Source organism: Nothoprocta perdicaria, unplaced genomic scaffold (genome assembly GCF_003342845.1).
Source record: "Nothoprocta perdicaria isolate Ctin4 unplaced genomic scaffold, notPer1 scaffold_39, whole genome shotgun sequence".
Lineage (NCBI taxonomy): Eukaryota > Metazoa > Chordata > Aves > Tinamiformes > Tinamidae > Nothoprocta > Nothoprocta perdicaria.
In genome coordinates this window covers 3,922,920-3,945,662 of record NW_020455632.1, presented here as the reverse complement: position 1 = coordinate 3,945,662, position 22,743 = coordinate 3,922,920, and the positions used below count along the sequence as shown (strand labels likewise).

General features: G+C 36.6%; 1 protein-coding gene across 2 annotated transcripts in view; it reads right to left on the bottom strand.

Annotated features, from left to right (window-relative positions):
• Positions 1-219: 219 nt before the first annotated feature.
• Positions 220-22,743, bottom strand: part of WDR35 (WD repeat domain 35) — a 35,800-nt gene continuing 13,276 nt past the window's right edge. For both annotated transcript variants that reach the window (XM_026044916.1, XM_026044914.1), the window contains 16 exons: positions 17,134-17,278; positions 16,033-16,102; positions 15,233-15,286; positions 14,523-14,632; positions 11,996-12,206; positions 11,335-11,415; positions 11,061-11,197; positions 8,394-8,597; positions 6,808-6,954; positions 6,363-6,495; positions 5,381-5,491; positions 4,103-4,267; positions 3,371-3,511; positions 2,552-2,708; positions 1,633-1,873; positions 220-565 (listed from right to left, as the gene is read on the bottom strand). In XM_026044916.1, coding sequence (XP_025900701.1) covers positions 415-565; positions 1,633-1,873; positions 2,552-2,708; positions 3,371-3,511; positions 4,103-4,267; positions 5,381-5,491; positions 6,363-6,495; positions 6,808-6,954; positions 8,394-8,597; positions 11,061-11,197; positions 11,335-11,415; positions 11,996-12,206; positions 14,523-14,632; positions 15,233-15,286; positions 16,033-16,102; positions 17,134-17,278 — 2,258 coding nt within the window. In that variant the 3' untranslated portion in view covers positions 220-414. The remainder of the gene's footprint in view (positions 566-1,632; positions 1,874-2,551; positions 2,709-3,370; positions 3,512-4,102; positions 4,268-5,380; positions 5,492-6,362; positions 6,496-6,807; positions 6,955-8,393; positions 8,598-11,060; positions 11,198-11,334; positions 11,416-11,995; positions 12,207-14,522; positions 14,633-15,232; positions 15,287-16,032; positions 16,103-17,133; positions 17,279-22,743) is intronic.

Genomic DNA, 22,743 nt, shown 5'->3' with positions numbered 1-22,743 from the left:
TATAATCTTATGACAGCTATTGTGCATTATTTCAGCCCAAGAATTACCTCCTTCAGGAAACACTTTGCTTCACTTTTACAATTCCATGGGAAGTTACTGGTCGTCTCAAGACTCACAGAGGAAAACCTAGTAAGATAAACCTGAATTCAATTTGCATGGCTTAGAAACTAGGTTCTGTTTATAATTAACAAACCAAGCTGTTACCTTCAACCACTGTTAAAATTGAGTCAATTAATACAACTGTTTGTTAACATACATGTAACATGAGAACTTGCCATTTCATTTTTGAAATGTTTCTCTAATAATAGTAATATTGAACTGTATTTTAACACAGTACAAAAGTTAACCTTTTAGAGTTCTGTTTTTTTTAATGAGTCATAGCAGATATGAGGATAAACAAACCTTTATACTCTATTATGCTACAGAACTGTGGCACAGAGGACAGAAGTTGTAATTGCTTATTTCTTTGGCTTTCACACAATGCTTGCACACACTGCACATCCAGAATCGATATTCCACAATAGGTTCTCCTGTTGCAACACATATAGGAAGCTTCTCATCTCCACTGTTAAAAGAAGAGTAAAAGTAAATAAATCTGAAAAAAGGATATAATTTTAAAATGTCAGCAGAGATTTGTTTTCTAAAAACTTGCAAAAGAGCAGATCTGTATATTTAATCTTAATTGTGTACCTACAAATTAGTTGCTAAGCTTTTTATGCCCATCCATAAAATACCTCTTGGTTCAGACGTGTGCCATTTCTTACTGATGCAATTAAATTAAATGACTACATACACAGCTAAGTGGATAAATATTTGGCAACAGATTGCACAGTCAAAAGACTTAGTCAGCATATGAGAACCAGCAGACTCAAAGCCTATGTGAAAAGAAGYAGTTCAGGTATATAAAGGTAAGTGACTATTACGCTTATTGCTATGACTTAATCTACCACTCACTAGTGGCTTCAGAGCTCAGGCTTTGCACTGTTAAACTAAAAAAAAACCCCATGTTAAATAAAATCCTATTTCACTAAAAGAAACACAAAATAATCAACTTGTAGGTTAGTCTGCCTTCCATACTCAAAATCGCATGCTTTTTGCAGGGCAAGATATTATTTTAGGATAGCTACTTCAAATAATGACTGCTTATACATGTCCTTCATACTTTAATTGTTCCACTCTGTTACTCTTCTCATGCYATGTAAGTCCAACATACTTAAAAAACATAGGAAACTTAATATTTTGGTTAAGGGTCAGTCACATTATATCACCACTGCAGTGTGATGCTAGACACAGATAACATGACTTAAGGTTACCCTTAATGACATATCACACCTTATCAAAAGTCCTGAAACTCCTGTGTCCAATCCACCTGCATTTAAAATGAAGATGCAATTGYGTCCTTACACCTTGTTCCATTAAGGTCAAATGCTATTTCCCCGTCATAGACATGTCAAATGGGTGCGTTTTAAAGGGAAGTCTAGCACTTGCATCACTCTTGCCCAATATTCGTCTAATAAAACTTGGTCACAAGGAAACGTCCTTTTCTTCTCTTTGCATTGCCAAAAGCCCATTTACAGATAACAGCTGAAAAAAAAACCCTAATAATTATAAGATGATATAAACATAACCTACCTCTCAAGAACATCATGCAGATCAGATTTTTTGTTATACTTAGGGCAATGTTTTGTGAATATCTCTAGAGCAAGATCCTCATACTGTTGCCTCTGCTCTGGGATGAGAGTTTCCAAGGATTCCAGTTTAACAAAGGCTTTTGAACAAATATCAAATGTTCTATGTACACATGAACAGAGAGCCAAAAGGGAGTAGATTTCAACTGCTGGGATAATATCCTCATAATCCTGTAAGTGAAGGGCTAAGAAGAAAAAAAAAAATCCAAAGAAGTCATAACCCACCTTCTCAGAAATGCAAGGTTCCATAGGAAACCATTACTACTAGTGGGTAATATAAATCTTATTCATAATTTCATTATACAGAATAAACCAAGTTATCTCAGTGAAAATGCTATGCAAGGAAACTAAGTTTACACAGTTCAACATTTTTTTAAAAAGTGGATTTGAGTGTGAACTGAGACATATTTTTTGTGTGTTAGAAGTACTTGAAATGGGCTTTCATTATTGGGAAAAAGTAAAGGGCACCATTTGTCTTCCTAACTTACAACTTACAGTGATATTTTATGAAGCTCTACAGAGATGTCTGATGTGACTTAGATATGAACAAAAAAAAAAAAAAAAAAAAAAAAAAAAAAAAAAAAAAANAAAAAAAAAAAAAAAAAAAAAAAAAGAACATCCAAAAAGCTCTCCAGTTTGACCAGATAGTATTTGCTACGTTACACTTCCATAGTTTCCATAGTTTCCAAGAAAACACTTCCAAGGTATCTGGACTACTTTCATTTCCAGTTTGCTATATGGTTTCTTTTAAAATTCCAGAGACAAGCAAAAATAAAAGACCCCAACAACTACAAATGCAACTGTGTTTTGCAGGTTTGTAAAATTGTAATAGCTTCTTTACAACTTTATAAATGAAATCCTACCTGTCTTCAATGCTGCATCTACAGAGCCCTTGTAGAGCTGTCTTTGTGCAAGTATAAAAAAATGATAAGCCTCAGCTCCTCGCCAAGCATTGTCTGCAAAGCGGTTAGTTGAAGAAAGGACATCTTCTTCTAGCAAACCAGCCAAAGCTGAAGCTGTCTGAAAAGAAAGCAGCACCACAAATAATTTTGATATAAAACAGACCAAGCAGGAAATTGASATAGACCAAAAGACCTCTGAACTTACTATGTGATTATATCAAYTGTCTGTATTAACTATGGAAAGCATAAATACATGGACCCAAATGAGGATCATTAGGCATTCTAAAATGCATTTTAAAATGCATCTGAAATGCAAACTGTATTTCAGCACCAGATACCAAATAAAACTGTTTAAACTGAGTATGAATTTAAAAAAAAAATCCATTTACTTCCCTTAAATTCCCAAAGGACCTGCCCCTCCCTGCTACAATGTAGCAACATAGCTTAATTTAATGACATAATCTCTCTTTGGAATAAATACTWATTTTTAAATGACAGGGAATTTAGAGTCGCAAGTAAAAGTCTGAGATTTTAATATAATTTCTACTCCAATGGTGAAAAATTAAGAACACCGCACTTAGGTTGAAGAGTATATCTAGCTAATAATATATATAATTAAAATAATTAAAAATAATATTTGTGGCATGCTGTCATGAAAGACTTATTTTAAAGAAAGAAAGGTGCTATTTAAAAAAACTAGTGATCTCACATGAAGATGGGCTTATTTATCCTAAGTAACACACACCAATGTTTTACAATAATGAGAAAAGAAGACACCACCTCAGCACTTTTTCCTTTAGCTTTTCCCCTTTGTGCATTTTGCATTTGTTCGTGGCATTGTTCTATAAGTAAAGCTGATAATACATACAGCTTCTTAACTCTCAGTGGCTTTGCTCTTTTCTTTGCCTCCTCATCTGCAATCTTAAAAAAGGAGAAAGAAATATTACAGATTTAGAGAAATAATAACAATCACTTCATTTTTTTTGGACTATTACAAGGTAGTACAAAACTATTCTGAAAAATAAACGTGCGCTAGAACATTGGAACTGAGAATGTGAACAGAACTACAGAAAAATATGACTACGATAAAGAATACATTATTCTTTATTTTTTTAGCTAACCTGTAAGTATACAAAGCCAGACTTCAGGGAAAAATAAATCAGTGTAAACATATGTAAATCAATGCTCTGACTTAAAAGTACAATTTTAAAGTAGCTTATTTTTAAACAGACAAGCTTGAAACTAGTATCTTTTTCAATGAGACCTGGTGGCTTTCCCACACAAAAACAATGAGTTTTGAGTAACACACATGTCATTTTTACATCGTATATTTAGAGTAATATATCAGTCTTCTTAAGGACTTTATAAAACTAAGTGCAGAAATCTCTGCATCCAGTACCAAACCTAGGCAAAAAATTGTGGCTATAAGAAAATAAGAAAGAAAATAAAAAGAGCATGCAAATAACTGTGGCTTTGACTAGTCCTTGTTATTTAGAATAAAAATTAAAATACCTTAAACATAAGCTTAGCAGCATCAAAGAAATAATTTGCTTTACGATAAAGTTCTATTGCATCAAGGATTTTATTCTTTTCCAGCAAATGAGTTGCATATCTAGCTAACAAAGATCCAATCTCTTTCATATTGTGATTTTTAGCCAGCTCCACAGCTTTATTCCACTAGAAATAAAAACAGACACAAAGATTAACCACACAATTTTTCTAACACATTCTCAGAACAATCTTTCCAGGAATAAACTAGAACATTTATGTGCAATATTTCTTCATTATTTTGAACTCACCTACTATGAAATTAAAGTAAAAGCAAGATAATACAAATACTAACATCACTGCCAATCATACGATACAGCAGGTGTATGGAACAAATTCTACTAGGTAAAAGTTTTGAAAGATCAYTCCATTGCTCACATTTGGAAACATGGATTTCAATGCACCTGATCTTTCTTCAAAACTTCAGGTATAAACAATAAAATATAATTTCTCCTTCTGCACATCACATTCTCACCTGTGCTGTCTCCTGATTTTCACCAGTTTGGCTCCTATGTTTACCCCAAATCACAACAGGTTTGGCAGGACTGAGAAACTTCACTGAATCTCATACTTACTAGCGCTTGAGAATCACAAACCAGAAAATTGTCTACCTGAAGCCAGCAGAACCCATCCGTCAAGCCACCCTACATCAAGCTCCTCCACTCCCCCTCAGTCTCTCTGAGGGGAATAATATTTGTGATGATCTAAATAAGTTCTCTCTTATTTGCACTGACGCAACCATTTTCACAGGCAAATAGTAAGTCAGACTGGGGAACAGTTCCAGCTGTAAACATATGGATTTTTTTTCTAGCTACATCATGATTCAGACACAAATTTATCTGCATAGAAGGAGTAAGAAGGATTGTTGAAAATGAGCAACCCACAGTTCTCTCGCCTTCCTCTCATTCCTTCAGGAAGCAGCACTGGCTCCGGCTGACCCAAAACTAAGTACAGCCTTCCCCTACAGAGACCACAGGTCTACAGGTATGTCTGTACGTCAAGCGTGTTTGCCACAACACACACTGGTACTSACTGCTGCTACAGATGTATATGATTGTCCTTCCATTGGTCTAAACCTAATTCATATAACTGATTTAAGCATTAGAGTATGGATTTTCCAGAAATTGTCAAGAATAATCAGATAATTAACAAGGACTTGGATGCAATTTTGCACCACAGTAAAAATCTCACTATTGAATTAGCAGTGGAAAGGGTAAAGCAAATGACTTACTGTCATCTTACCTGGTTGAGATGGACACAGGTGTCTACTGCATCCTTTGGTCGATTGCATTTCAGAAAGGCAGACACAGCTTGTTCACACATCCCCACTCTTACAAACATACCAGCTATATCCTGCACAAAGAATCGCACCGTGTTAAATTCCCTTCTGGGTTTTGGTATTTTGTGTTAGCAACTACAACGCTGTTATCCTCTTATTTAATCTAATTTACAAAGTTGCAGRAAGATGGTTCTTTGTTTGCTTTACAAAGCCTGTGAAGACAACACATGCTGTATGAAGTTTTTAAAACTATGCTCTATTTTCATATTCTAACTAATGGAACCTACACTGCTTCTGAACTAAAGAAAAATAAAGTCAAAAATTCTTCTTTCAAATCTGATCATACTGGAAGGACTATGCTTACTGTTTAGGACTTATTTTACAAAACTTAGCTACCAGGAAGCAGTTAAAAAAAGGAAGTGCAACAACTTGTTTTGCTCAACAAGCTGAATAAATGACAGGAAATTACCAATTTTGCCTTTTTTTTTCAAGCAATTTGGAGAAATAAGTTATTATCGCCTAGTTTTGAATTAGTTATTACTCAGTAGGTCACTTCAGGTCATACTATGACTTTRCCTCCTTTCAGCATTGGAAATATCTCCAAAATATATCATTTTCTGTTACCACTCCCACTACATTTAATATCCCAAAGGAACCTAGTGTAGAGGAAACCACAAAATGAAACCAAAAATAAATAAAGTAGTCACGGAGCATGACAAATAATCAGATTTATCTGGGGAACCTGACTAATAAAGCAAGAATGATAGCAGAAGAAAATAAGAATAAAAGTGGATCCTACTATACCATTTTAGGAACACCATTTTGTTTAAGTAGATCATCTATTGCATTACTTTTTTTTTTTTGTCTTTATTCTTCCCAAGATGGGATACTGTAAATAAGTAGTTCAGTATGAGATAATGAAAAAGGAAGGTGCTTTTTGCTTACAGGGAGCAATTTGTTATTCTCTGGAAGTGAGTTAGCTAGAGTCTCCAGGCCTTGGTAGTCCTCTAGCATGTAATAACATTCAGCTAAACGTTCCTGATTTCTTCCTTGTACGTAATACTGTACAGCATTTACCCTAGAAGGAAAAAATAAATGTAAATGCAGTGTCATCTGAAATAAAAACAAAAATTATAAACTTCTAAATGAGTAAGGCAGAAAACCTGAGATTTGTTTTCTTCATTCCTTAGATAGTTGATCAATAGCTCTGTCCAAAGGTACGGGCAGTGATGAAAAATGCCCCACGAAGCTTATTAACCTCTAAAAGAGCTGTGCTAAACCTGGTCACTCCACCTGTTGCATCCCACCTTTCCTGAGCTCTGTCTCACTCCATGAGTCTTTTCATCATTTTTATCAATTGCTTTCTATTTGCCTTCTCTGCAGAACRTACCATTTCTGACGGTCAGCAAAATAATCTCCAATAGCGTTGTGTGCTTGTTCAAGCAGGGCATCATCACAATCACCCGAGCCTGTTTTCAATAGCTGCATTACACGAAACCAGTCTCCCAGTTTTATGCGTAGTCCAAGGGCAAGATCTCTRATATAAACAGAAAAATACCAGGAAAAACAAAATCAGAGGGAAAAAAAAAACAGCTAACAAAAAGCTTGAAAAAAATCCAGAAATATTTTGATGTTCATAATCTACATCACAGCTATCACAGTGATCCCTGATATATTCTGCAATTTAAACAGCTTTCTGTGAGACTAAATACTCGGAGAGCTCAAAGGTTACACATGCCATACACATGCATTTCCCTATTAGCCTCACTCCTATGTGAAGCACATTAAATGAGCAGTTGGCAAGGCACAAGAGCTCCTGCTGCTTCATGATTCCTCTTTTTCTGTACACTGGTATCTATCTTTCACCATCAACAAATACAATAGATGGCAGCAGCTGCAAAGGGTTCATGGAAGCAGAGASGTACAGGAAGAGGCTTAGGAGCAAGGAGTAACACTGACTAAGCATGGCTTTGAATGTAGAAGTCTTTAGGCAGACCTTCTAASGATGAGGACACGCAAAGTCCACCCACAATTCTCATGCTTGTAGCTGAGGAGTAAGACGTTTTACTATTGAAGAAACCTGCACAGAAACAGTTGGTCTTTGTCTTCTACAAGCCTGTAAAGCTCATTTTCTCCTGAACCTTGTGGAAGGGAACCAGTCATATCTAAACACTTGTGTTGCAGTGCAACTGAGGTGTTTGAGAGGCAGTCCACCTCTCCAAAATAGCATACTTCCATGGGCTGTTGGGAAAACATTATCCTATTGCAGGTTCTAACATGCATTTTCCTCCCCACCTCTGGTCTCAACTCCTCCTTACTGGGGAACTGAGTAAGAACCCATTTAAAAGAACCCATTTTCTCCATCATTCCCCTTTTTCTTTCACAGTTCCACTAATCAAGGCTTATAAATTCCACATGTGCAGAATGACTCAGGCTTCTCCATGTCTGATCACCAACCTACAGGTTACACTGTTCAACAGCTACATCTTCTTGCAAAAGAATTATCAGAAATAGTTTATATTTCCATGTTGCTTTGTTTTTATTCCTGGGCAAAATTTTCCATCAAGCTGTCCACAATTTCATCCAATGCCCTTTCTATCTTCCCAGAGATTACAGTTAATTAAGTATTGTGGCAAACTGCTAAGACCAAAACTACATAAATTAAACATTAGCTTAAAATTGTTTGTCTGCATTTTTGGAATCCCAAGTGAAATATCTACACAACAYTTCCTGAAAACACCTGTAAGACATAGTATTACCCAGAGAAGCTGAAGCATGCAGACAAGTTTGCAGACATACTAATTTCCATATAGGATTGGTTATCCTCCGATATAAAAAAATTCTCTTCAACTGATCCTATTCCCTATTTATCTGATCCAGAAAGTGGTGAAGAGTCTTCAGTGCTAAAACACCCATTCTTTTATTAGGTCAAGCATTTTTCCCTTATTTAGTGCTGAGATGAGTACAGGCAATTACCTTCTGTCCATATCCAAATACATCCTTTCAGCTTCTTCAAATCTGCCAAAATAGGCTGCCACTTCTGCTTGCTTCATCGACTCACTCTGCAGGTTGCCTAGGCGCTTCACAAATTTAATACCTTGATAATCTTTGCAGCGCACAAAAGCTTGCTCAGCAGTCTGCAGATCTAGCTTCTGAAGAGCAGCTTCAGCCAGGAGACGCCTGTGTGGAACATGTGAGTGTAACAGACAGCAAAGCAGCTTAAAATGAAATTAAATGAGGACCTACATAAAGCAGCCATTATGGGAAAATGACATGTAAGTTAGTGCTTTTGCAATTGCAAGTGGCATTGTTTATTAACTAAACTCAGTTGTATGCTTATGGCAACTATGTTTGGATATATCCAGTACTTCCTCAAAGGAAGCTGTTCAACAAATGACTGTTGATGATGTTAATGACTGAGCTTTGCTCAGCTGCTCACATTCACACAGGATTGTTAAGGATGACAGATTCTAGTTGGCCTATGTGAAATGTGTGGGTTGTCTCAATACAATTTATTTAGATACTTCTCCCTATGCATCAAACTTAACTTTAAAACTCAACAGCAGTCTCAGGCTGAAGGCCTCCAACTAAATTGACCATGAATAATAAATTATATTTCTCACACATCTGGATGAGCCCTGACCAGTTAGCAGAGCAGACCAGCTTCATCCTGCTACTGTACAAGTGGTCAAGTCCTGCAGATAAGCAGGATTTCTAACTTCTGGTCTTTATGGCAAATATGGAAAACCTATGAGACAAATGATTCTGCTACATAACACACCCTGTTTGTAAGAGCTCTAGCAATAAAGACCACTGCCCTGTTCTGATCTAGAATATATTTGCTGTTTATCCAGCATTTGTTTGCATCTGTGCTGTGTAAGCACGTGGTATAACATATGCTTTTTCTATAATCAAAATTAAGTCAGTGGCACTTTTGAAGTGAACAGTACTTGACTTAGACTTTGCAATTCTACTGCATTAAACTTTACTGAGACTTGCCACAAAATCTATAGTCAGTTTTCTATTTAAATAAGTGGATGACAGTAGCATGAAAAGGTAAACTTCAAAATGCCAAAAATGTTTAGTTAATTCAAGACCTTAAAATCCAAGGTTCACAAAACTTTAAAACTTTATCCTCCACACTTACACCAATATAGTTAATAATAGTATTATAGAAACCTTCCACATGTAGTTATCAAATGCTATTTAAGAATGTAAATTTGAAAGACAAAGATAAGCACAAATGCTGGTAAGAAATGTTTTCAGAGGACTATTTTTTAAAGCTAGTGATCTGGCCAGTCTTTCAGCAATTCTAAACAACCTTCCGATCTGTTAAAATTAACACAGAACTCTCAATTTCCCTTGGTGCAAAAGCCAGATCTCCAATGCTAAAATAAATGGTTCCTCTTTATAAGAGAGCCAAAAATTACTACAGAGATGCACAGATAAAGTAACAACTTCCAGAGAGCTAAAGAGAATTGGCAGCATTCCACAAGTATCTTGTCAATGAGAACRTAAGTTTTAGATATTGAAAGACTTTTCATTAAATTATTTACTATCATGATTGCTCTTCCAGCCCCCTAAGACATCGGCTACTGAATGGATTTCCAGAACGCTTGTTTTCACAGATTTCTGACACCTCTTACAGTCTGCTATGCACGATTTTCAGATTTAGTTTGTCAGATTATGTCTTTCTGCAAGGTCATATTAAAACATACCCTCCCCTCATCACTCATCTCCCTCATGGCCTGTGCTACAAGGTTAATCGACTCCCAGTGATTTTATTTAATTAAACTTCTAATGTCCCTTACTAAGCTTTATATGTTTTGTCATGGAAGTTGAATTTAACTCCTTCCTCTCCCACTTCCTCCTCTCCCTCCCCCCAAAATTAATCAATTTTAGTTTTTATTCTTTCTGCCAGATGCTCCATTTGTTTAGACTTCACCACTAAAAGCAAAGCACAATGTTCTCGTGTTCATGCAGCATGAAGCAGCGCAGTGCCACGGGCCTGTACCCTACACCCAGTCCTGTAATGCACTTAGTRCTCCTTTCAATTTAGGTACCAAAACATGTGCAAAATCATAGTTCAGTTTTTAACAATAGCCCACTTTTTGGGGGTGTTGCCAAGAGTTAGAAACCTGTAAGCACTGGACCACAGCCTGGAAAGGCAGCTCTCAAGTTTCTTATTAAGATATCCACCGAGGAGTCTTGAACATCTGCTCATCAGCTCCCAAAACATGAACTCCGAAATGCCCAGGAATGGAAACCTTGCTAGCTCAGGCTTGGAAACTAAACCACCATCATACAGAAACCATCCAAATATGCTACCTGCAGAACTGCTGGGGAGACAGGCTAGAAAAGGAACTATGAGGTTCTTATGCTCTTCACCAACACTGAAGACTGATTTGGAGGGGATTCAGTTTCGATATGCTGATAGAGCCTCATGAAGAACTCTTCAAACTGCAGCTGAACATTTACATTTTTTGTAACGATTGCCTGATTCATGCTGAGATGGGGGAGGAGTGGAAGGTGTGCTGCTATTGTTTTTTTATTATTATTAAATAAATAGCTCTCTTCAGGAAGGAAACGATTATGACAGAAATAAATTAAAGCCAAGGAAGTTGTTGGATAAAGAGGTTTTACCAAAGTCTGGGATGTGGATTATCTTCTATGAATTGGGCGGATTCTTCAATCCCAACTTCTTCAATCAGTGCTCGACTATCTCGCAATGACCGAATCTCAAAATTGATGACATAATCTTTGTTGGGATGTTCAGGATTCTAACATAATAGATGAAGAGAGAATATGTCATTCCATGCCACTTTTGTTTTTCCACTCAAAGATATCTACTGCTCAAATCATTAAAAAAAAAAAAAAAAAAAAAAAAAAGCTTTCCTATAAATTTTAAAATACTTACCTTTAATATTTCATCCAGAAGCACAGATTTAATTTCTAAATCTTCAAAGCTGCAAATATATCCGGAAGTCTGAATCGGTTCCTTGAAATAATAAGGTTAAAAGGGAATAAACAATTTTCAAGCTGATTAAATGTTAACCAAATCTGGTCAGTATACATAAAAAGACTTTTGCACACTAGCATTTGATCAGATTTCCAACAGGAAACAAATACTAAAAGCATTAGTGCTATTGAAAATTCTATTAACAGAGACATAATTAAAATATTTATGTTTGTTATAAATACATTATGAGAAAATAAATAATCAAGGAATATATGTCAATAATTGGATTTACCTGAACTGTATTTTACAAATAACTTCATTAAAATTATATTCACTGTTTTTCTAGGCACACAAAAACAATGCTGCTGAAAATGCCTCATATAAACACAAAAAATAGCACCAGATTTTAATTTTTCACCACTGATGATTCATTTGTAGATCACTTGTTCCTAAAAAACACTCCTGCATTAGACTTGATTATATCCTGAGATTTCCAGCAGTTCATTTAATAAACACTTAACAGATTAAACTGTAAGCACAAGAATAATACTATTGGATACACAGGCCTGAATTTGCAAGAAAATTTGTAAAACTGGTAAAACACCTATGCTAATTTTACCTCAGGATCCAAGTTTCGGAAAACATACATTCTTGTTTTCTCCATCATTGCGAACAAATCCGGATTGTCCTTGGCCCATTTCATATCCCAGACATCTTTGCGTTCCAGCTTCAGCTGCTCGCCTAGCACTTGCTGCCCTGTGCTGTCCATTACCCGAGTGTCCAGGTCAAAGAAAGTCAGAACACCTGAAAGGTCTATGATAGCAACACGACTACCAAGGGAAAAACAGAGAGGAAGAAAACAGGACAGGTAAATACTATTTAAAGCTGAATTTGGAAGCCATTCCCTGAACTGGTATGCTCAAGCCAAGATTTTCTCTAATATCAGTATAATTTGGAGGATTCAGTAGGACACATGAGATTATCATTTATTTGTATGGCTGAGTGAGATGAGACACATGGAAAAAAGATATCCACAAATACATGTTTTTCCATCTGCTCCTATAGCATCTGGCCCTGTAAGGTTCTGAAACAGGCCCATTTTTCATCCAGAATTTTGAGATACTTGGTACTTTAAAAAACAAGCTAAGCAAATTGCAGTTTCTGTCCCTCAATAAGCAGTTCTCCTGACAGAGCCTAAAATTAAGAATCAAACACAATTMTTTTTTTCATTACTTAATCGCAGGCATTGAAGCAGACTGTCAAAACTGGAAAGAGTGGAGTGATTTTAATTACAAATGCATTAAGSATAATTTCTATTCTCTCTGCAAAGGATATTTGTTTTATTTTTTTCCAGACAGTATTAAGTATTCTAAAATTAATTAGATTATACTTTAAGTCTTTTAAAATATATAAAAATATATGATTTTTACAGATTTATTCAACAGTTAAATTTGAAGATTTCCAGTGGCACTAGAAACTACTAGTTTAATAGTAGTACTACTAGAACTATTAAATCGTTATTATAGCTTCTATTCACTGTCAGTAATTCATTAGAAAGCCATTTTTAAAACATTTATAAATAATGGAAGGTATTTTGACATCCTTAACTACTATTAAAAATGGCATTTTGGTTTACATCAATTGGTTTACAAATGGTTTACATCAAAACATTGGTGGATCTGAGCCTTTTTATTAGCATAAAATCTTTCAGGAAAGTAACAGAGTTTCGACAGGACCACAATGTCTAGTAAGGGAAGCAAAGTAATTTCAATATATACCTGAAGAGGTGAGCAATGTGAAAATAGGAAATCTGCTTGAAATTGTGAGGTTATTTCAGGTTACTGAAGTTACTGAAATTACTCCATCTCCAGGCGAGGAAGAACTTCTCTACTGTGAGGGTGACAGAGCCCTGCAACAGGCTGCCCAGGGAGGTTGTTGGGTCTCCTCTGGAGGTCTTCAAAACCTGCCTGGATGCCGCCCTGTGCCACATGCTCTAGGTGTCCCTGCTTGAGCAGGAGGGTTGGACTAGATGATCTCTAGAGGTCCCTTCCAACCTTGAATATTCTGTAAATTTCTGTACTGTATTACAAATGTTCTTCCATCATTTTATTTTTTCATYCTCCCTGCCAAGACTCTCATACACTCTTGCCAACAGCTGGCTCTTAATGTTTGACTGCTAAAGAGAAAACAGCTTCACCTTTGGCATAGTTACAGCTCAAGCAAACTAGTTTTTCTGTTAATTTGCTGCTACAAATCAGCTTGAAACAGTGAAAAAATAACAAGAGATAAACAACGTACCCAGGCATTCCAAGGATACAGAAACTGAAGGAACTCCCAGAAACAGTTTTAGATTATAGGACTGTTTTCATCACTTCACAATCACAAGCAAGTTGTGCTTATTTTATCCGGTAAGTCAAGAGTACTTTCATGTACCTGCTTCTTTTAATTTCTAACACACAATCTTACACTAACACAGCCTCTCACAGCAATTTGACTGCCTAGATGTAATAATTCATAGAATCCTTAAGGTTGGAAGGGACCTCTAGAGATCACCTAGTCCAACCCCCCTACATACGCAGGGACACCCAGAGCACGGGGCACAGGGCTGCAATCGGGGTTTTGAAGATCTCCAGAGAAGGAGACTCCACAACCTYTCTGGTCAGCCTGTTCCAGTGCTCTGTAACCCTCACAGGAAAGAAGTTTTTCCTTAAGTTCCTGTGGAACTTTTGGTGCTTCAGTTTGGAGCCATTTCCTCTGGTGCTATCAGTGGCCACCACTGAAAAGAGGCCACCCCCCTCCTCACTGCCTCCCTTGAGGTATTTATACAYGCTGATGAGGTTCCCCCCACAGCCTTCTCTTCTCCAGGCTGAAYAGGCCCAGCTCTCTCAGCCTTTCCTCACAGGGCAGATGTTCCAGGCTCCTGTTCGTCCTTGTAAAATTAAGTTAATTATATTCTATAATATATATGTTTATATATATATAATTATATTATGTATATATTATAATTAAGTGCTTAAGCAGCCATTAATAATTAATATAAAATATAAATTAAAATAAAAATAGTATATAATTATCAGTATTCTCACTGATTATAGCAGTTTATTTCAGAGTCAGGTAGCTGTGCCAGAAGCAGAGCTGTAACTTACCTGGAATTGCAGTTCAAAGACAGCTGATAGGCCCGGCCGTTCAGCGTGTACTTCTGAACGATGGCAACGCTGGGAAGGCTGTATCTGTGAATACTGCCTGATTCCCTTGCCTAGAGAAAAGCAGTGCTTGCTTGTTAAGACAGCTTTCCTACCAGTAAACTGCTTAACTAGCTTTCATTCARGTGTTGTGTTCAACGATTTTGGCATACGTGACCAATGGGAAGAGAGGGAATAGAATCATATAAGTTCTGAATTCTGCTACTTAAACAGAAAAATCCAGGTACAAGAGAGAGTTTCTAAAGGTACTAAGATTTACTGATCTTCTTTAACAAGGGATGTTAAAACGAACTGCCATAGCCCTGATGCAGCTTACAGAACAGTTTCATCAGGCCACAGAGCTCCTGGGATCATCAAACACGGCTGTTAGCTCCAGCAAAGGAGATCCCTGTCCCAAGATGTTAAGTCCACTCAAACCACACCACAACAGGACCAGCTAGGTGAGAGCAGGAAAACTGTGTCGATCCAGAGCTGTCTGCTGCTAACAGGTCTCATCAATTACTTCAAGACCTTCAAGATTGTGCAAGACAGTTTGCGTTAACAGTAAAGAAGTCTAAAGTACCAACAGAGTCTATCTGCGCAGAAATCGCTACTTTCATTGAATCCATCCATGTCTCTGTGTCCTGCAAGTGCCAGAGAATCCTATAACTTACCACAAGTAGTATCTTATCAGATGCTGTTATTGCACAAATTGGATCTCCTGTTCCCTRAAAGCAAACAAGCACCATCAGCACCAGTGTTAACACAACACAAGGGATGCACCGCTAAAGAWAAACAAAAACAGTATTTCTTTAAAGATACATGAATGATGTCGAGTATCTATAGAGAAATGTGCTATCAAACTTTACTAATGTATTGTAACTGGACAGTGTATGATATTAGTGTTTTATTATAAGAAACAAGGCAACATCATTAACAGTTTCCTTTCTTCCTCTGCTCATTCTCCAGAAGGATAACAAAACCTGACTGTAACAGGTGTTTAACAGAAAACACAAAAGCAAACAAACCCAATCTGACAGACCTGTAATTAATTTCAGGCATTAATTACAGTATAAAAAAAAAAAAAAAAAAAAAAAAAAGAAAAAAAAAAAGAAAAGAAAGCACTGAAGAAAGACTACACAGGTTCAATTTTAACACATTTATGCCGTGTTGAAGGGAAGGAGCCGGCTGTCAATGACACACAGCAGGGAGGGGTCCATAAACTCTCTAGGGTACAGCACATATTTTCATTATGTTCCATACAGTTACAACACAATACAATGATATAACAACAAAACTAACAAGAAGAACTGAGAAAAAAACCCTTTTATATAAGAGGTAGAAATTAAAAAAAAGAGTTTTGATAAAAAGACCACTCCTACTAATGAAATCTATTCAGCTGAATAAAGAAATGCAAACTATACTCTCAAGCTACCAGTGGACTCATAATGAGCTCATTAAAACCACTGCTCACCTCAATAGCTTTGATGTAATCAAGACGTTCCTCTGCAGATCCCAAAGGGGTATCATCAATATGATAGAGCCTGCAGAAAAGAAAATCAAAAATCTTTTTGAGAGAATACAGGTATCTTAAATCCTAGAAGAAAGTGCTTCAGCATGAAGAAAGTACTAAAGCTCAGCCTTTTTTTAAGTTCCCAAAGTAACCCCTTTATAATAATTTAAAGCAGCAATATGAAAGATATGGTACCTGCTTTCCCTTCTACAGCCCTTGATGGCATATCCCCTATGAACTATGGTCTTTCATTCTACAACAAAAAGTTACTGCAACCTTCAGTCCTCCCAGCGGCCTCTTTTCCAACATACACTTCCTTATTTCCTCAGGCTTTTTTTTTTTTCATAGTTTCAAGTAGTTTCAACTACTTCACCTTTATATGCACAAAACCTATGTTTTATGTATTCAAAACTATCATATCTCCTATCCTGCTTTAGAAAGGGGCCAAGACTCAAATTGTTCATTTGAGCAGGGCTTGTGCTGAATTGCATCCATTTACTGTTTCAGTATTTTCACCATAGCTACAAGGTTATAGAAGGTCCAAGGTTAAGATTTCCAGGTATTAGAATAAAGTAAGCAATTATACCACATACACTAATAATATACAAGTAATTACACCAAGTGATTACACCAGTAATTGCCCATTAATATGAAAATATAGTTACAAGAACTGGTAGATTTTAAGAAAATAGATATAAAAAAAGGACAATCATTAAAAAAATCCACAAGCCTGGGGAAGTGACAGGAAAATTACCATCATTAACAAGCATTAATGAGCAAAAAAAAAAAAAAAGCATCAGACCTGCAGACCTGCGGTCAGAGAAGCATGAAGTTAGCAAATGGAAACACTAAACAGGAAGCAATCTAAAGAAGTCTGTTTTAAACAATTTGGATACTGACCACACATTTGCCATGAAAAACTATTCTCTGGCATTTAACAGGGCTGCAAGTGAAGAAATTCAAGCAGAAAAAAAACATAATGAGAAGAGTTCATATCTTGGGCAAAGGAGAGTTCAGCCCTATCAACAACCACACTGAGCCAAAGGAAGAAAAMAGACAAACCTTTCCCTGCCTTCTTTTCTTGTCCGTGCTAGCTGATTGATTTCCATTGCTGTGAGTCTCTTTGCAACACGATACTGCCAGACATAAAAAGCCTCTTTTGAAGCTGCTATCACATGTGATTTGGTCATTGTGACAAACAAGGGGCCTGTTAGGAGACCAAAATGGTTGTTAAGATCAGAGCAGCAAGCAGCCAACTCCGTGCTAAATCTGTAATTTTTCCCCTGGTGGAGAAAACCACATCTCCGTAGATCAAAAGAAATAAAACAAGAAACAAACAAACAAAAAGAAAAGAAAAAGCACACACACAAAAAAATAACCGTTTGTTACTTGCAAAGTAACTTTGCTGTGGCCTTGGTTAGATGAATAAAGGAAAAATTCTGTAAAAACTTTGTTTCTAAAATTAACATCTAACTGCCCTATTTCAGCAAGTTTCCATGTACTAATGCAGAAGACATCAAATACATATAGAAACATTTTCATATTAATGATCAATTTAGGAATATCTCAAATAAAGCTCAAGCAAGATATATAAAAGCCTTATCCCATACTTAGATGAAGTACTTCAATTACTTACACTTTATACATATAAATTAAAAATACTTTATATATAAAAAATTTAAAAAATCAAAAAAGATTAAAAAATTAGTGGATATTATTCTTTGATTAGCACACTTCAGAATGGTAACAATTCTGAGTTATACAAAGTTTAGAAACACTATTTAGATGATCATTAATAGCTGAGCCAAATATGGATTTTTGGTCTACAATCCAGCAAGTAGGTATTTAGCAGTCTTACTTATGTAACAGTCTTACTTTACACCACTCCACGAYCAGYGCAYAGCATGGCAGGACATTTTCTCTAARCTTATTCCTAAAACTATTTAGAATGTAAGGTTAATTTTTTTTAGAACAATACTCAAAAYATTGCATTATTGTTCACCATATCATGGCATGCTTTTTAAATCATATTTTGCCTCATCATTCTGAAAACCAGTGAACRCACACAACAAAACTTTTGGAAAAATATTCAGAAACCTAATAAGTAAATCACCCAATGTCTTCAAATTCTCTACGTAAATCAGTATGGTACCAAATGAAACAGGCAACTTCAAAGAACTTTGATAGGAAAATATTGTGTCACACAGGTAACACTCTTCATTCACAAAATCTGATGCTTTAATCATCAATCTTCTCAAATTTTGTGTACATGTGTTTTAGCACAACACAGAACTCTGGAGGGAGCTATAACCCTTCCATAAAGGAGAACAACATTGAGACAGGCAGATGGGGAAAGATTGAACAGATTTCATTTCTTTGAAACTAAACAATATAAGCCAATTGCTTGCCGTAGGATATTTTTTAAGTATAAATGTAAATACTGGAGGAGAGGTCTTAATGATGATGTTTAGCATAAGAATAGTAGTACACATAAAATAGTTGTTTACATTCTCTGCAATGTATTTCACACAATACATTTATTTCTGTAATAAGTCATTTACCTACTTAGATGTATTCGTTCTCTTCTACTGTTACCTTGCAGCTATACCTGCCTTAACAATCAGAATGTTTTTATTCAAAAGAAAGAAAGAAAAAAGGAGAATGTTCTGATCTGTGAGAAGATAACACTTCCTACAGCACAAACTGTAGGATGACATCATGTTTTGGAACTCTGCTTCATTAGTGTTTGAACACTTCAAGACAGTAACACACCAAGCCCACATCTGAAAGCCTTGTGCACCCCCTAAAGCCTACTGGGTAACTCCCTCATTTTATCTACAGTTCTCCAGGAAGCCTGAACATACTCATCTGTGCACACCCTGAAGTACTTCAGCCTGGGGAAGAAAAGGACCCTCACATCACCTTGGTGATCCTGACACAGGACGGAGATGCACGTGGGCCTCATCTGAAGGAGCCTGATCAGTTGGCATTTTATGAACACTTAAATGGACTTAAAATGAAACAGAGCTACTTTGCATCAAYCCCACATGCATTTTCCTGCCACTTCTTTCATATCAGTTCTAGGAGCAGATTGGCCACASAGTAAGGTGGTCAGTTCATTGATCTGACTGAAAATTAAATTTAAAATTATATTAATTTGAGGGTTAAATTGTATTAAAGAGATGATCACAAATGYGCGGCATGGAGAGCAGGACCTTCTTTTTGCACCAGCAGCCCAAATCATGACCAGATTTAAGTCACTTGGACAAACTATATTTTACTCAGGACATAGACACCAGACACCAGAATCAGATCCACTTAAAAAATACATGTAAAGAGAGAGAATATTGTGGGAAGCCACCTTTTTGCAAAACTGCCTGTTAGCTCAGGCAATTGTATGGAAGCAGGAGAAAGATTTTCTAGGATCGCTTGCACATTTTGCACATTTGGACGGTCATAAAACAAAAAAAAATAAATCCATGGAAGAGGAAAAAGGGAAGGGAAGAGGAAAAAGGGAAGGGAAGAGGAAAAAGGNGGAAGAGGAAAAAGGGAAGGGAAGAGGAAAAAGGGAAGGGAAGAGGAAAAAGGTCTCCTACTCATTTGCTCGTTTCAGAGCAATGCTCATTTTCACATTTCAGAGCCACCTCACTGGTGGCCACGGACTGCTCCTGTGACACCTTCTTTTGCAGCTGTGTAGCAGCTACAGTAAGAGCCCCACTGATTCCCCCAAGCCTGGAGCAGGCAAGGATGGAGTGGGATACCCCTTTCCGGGAAGGACAAGCTGCATATTTCAGACCCTCTAAGTTGAAGATCCAGAGCCCTTTCTAAGCAGCTGGTTTAACCACTTAGTTTCTGTAAGTGTGGAGAGACATTATGATCTACAGCAGCTCTAAGTCCTGCTCGCTCAGATATCAGTGCCCTTCAGAGGACTTGTGCTCCGACTATCGGCCTGATAGAAAAACAGGTACCTTAAGTCTGGAGGAGGAGATTCAGACTTGCCCTGCTCAATATTTCCTACTGCGTATCAGCTTCCCATGCTAAATGCCTGGACTTACTAGAATGCCTAGGTCTTCTTTCTGGTTTTACAGATAATTAACTACAGTATTTTGGTCTTGATACTTAATTTTAAGATTTTAAATGTTCTTAATGCACATTGTTATACAGGTGCTTTAGATTTTGGTGATGAAATACTGGAAAAGGATTAAACAAAGCGTCCCACCATTAAAACAATGGCAACATGCAAAACAACTGCTGTCTGAAATCTTCAGTGAACCTTTTTTTCTTCTTCACCACTCATTTCTATTCATTGTTCCTTCATAAACCTCACTGCTGAGGGAAAGAAGATTTTTAGATATTCAGTYATGTGAAACAACCTTCTGTTACTTATTTCATCAACACTCAGTCTCACTTCAAGACATCTAGAACACCTGCTTTCTTGTTTAATCTTAAAAAAATTATAAGAGAAAGAAACTTGTTCTGTTATCAGATTACTTAGCCACATCATAAAGCTGAAATGAAKTTTAGTATATTAAATAAGATATATAAATGCACAGCCAGGTAATTCTCCCTAAATCTGATGAAAATTAAACAACCTAATAGACAAACATAAGGTAAAAAAACCCACATTTTCACACCACCCTCTGTTAAAATTTGCAAAAAAATCACAAGAAACTAGAACAAACTTAGTCAGCATCATCAACCTAATTTTTAGAGCTTAATTTTAGACTTTGTTTCAAACAGCCCTGGAGGTGTTAGCTCATGAATACAGGAAGATATCACAGCAGCAGGGACAAGGCAACCGTAAAATGATGGACTGATTAAACAGCACTTGAAACACTGCTATTAAAGTTGTTCAATTGTATGAGGAGGGTTAAGAGAGAGCAAGGAGTACTGACTCCTCCATCACTCTGCCTTTATTTAAACCACTCATGTTAGAATCTCTTATGTTGATCTACTCATTTCATTGGTTGACTAGTGAACAAGTTAAAAATGACAATAAACACTTAACTAAGCACATGCAAGCACCCATAAGAAGCTGATATGTTACCTGAGTGAACATTTTCTTGGCAGATGTCATCTATATGCCATCTATAAAATATTTTATAACAAGATATACGATCTTAAGGAGCTTAACTAACTCATGAAAGGATTTCGCCTGAAATCCTGCAAGTCTCTGAAACAAGCACAAAAGAAAGTGTTGGATAATTACTGTGTAATTGTGAGGATCTTCAGCACCCCAACACAGTGACCTCCCCTGGCCAAGCAGCTCCAACTGGGATACACAGCATGGTCCACCAAGACCTTGACTGTACACAGGTATCTACACCTAGCATAAATTTATCCAACATTATACAGGTTATATCTCAAATTTTTCCAATAAAGATGTCTCAAATGATAGCAAAGGAAAGAGAGCAATTCAATGCATTTCAAAGCAGGTATTTCTTTTTCAGTTTCAATTCCTTTATGAAATTTTGCAGGATAATCTTAAAAGACTCTTATAGGATGCTCAAGATATAAAAATGCTGCTTCTCTAGTGTGTTTATTTTGGACCAATGAAAGGCTTGTTAAATTTAAATTAGTGAGCTATGGAAATCTTCAGGACTCAAGAATGCAAAGTGTCCAAACCCCAAGCATTTGACATTCTGGGGAAGAAGGCTGTAATGCTAAGGATTTTCACAAATGAATTCACACTGTGACCAAATAGATCATCTGATATGCAAGAAAACATACACAGACTGTAGAAAACTCAGTGTAGCTAAAGGAAAGAAAAACATTTTGCACATGATTTCATCTCTTTAGAACAGGAACATGTCTCTATTAAACAGCCTTTCTCTAATTTTAGTCACCGCAAAAGATTTTTCTTCTATAAAGACAACTATAAAATGACAGGTAGTAGTTAGAGAAGCAAAGAAAGCTATTTATGATTTTTACTTATTTACATAAAAAGATTAGCAGGCTTACTTGTTTAAGAACATTAGAAAATGCAAAGAAAAGGTTTAAAAACTGAGTTCTAGATGTAAATAGTTAAAATTGGCTTTTCATTTGAGTGGGATCCCTCTCACCTAATTTTAAACATCTATGAYAGAGATGAGTACCTCCGGGCTGGTTGCCCTTGGCTTCTTCGTACTCAATGGACAGCAAACAGGCCCCTTATAGGAATAATTCACTAACCTTATTTTACATGTCAACTGCAGAAATCAGTTGAGGTGTTCTTTAGAAGTTCCTATTTTCTCTCTCCCCAACCCAAACTGTCATATCAGTCCAGTAGACTATATTCAAGATAGCCACATAGAGAATCACAGACTGGTTAAGGTTGGAAGGGCCCTCTAGAGATCATCTAGTCCAACCCCCCTGCTCCAGCAGGGACACCCAGAGCGTGGGGCACAGGGCGGCATCCAGGCGAGTTCTGAAGACCTCCAGAGAAGGAGACTCCACAACCTCCCTGGGCAGCCTGTTCCAGGGCTCTGTCACCCTCACGGTGAAGAAGTTCTTCCTCATATGGAGATGGAATACATACAATTCATACAATGAAGATTCATTGTATGACTTCTGAACAGATCCATACAATCTGTTCAGAAAAATCCCAACATTTCACTATTTTTACCACTTCAAATTTTGATATCAAATTTCCTAGGCATTTTATTCTTGAATATGTGACTTTACCACTAGCAC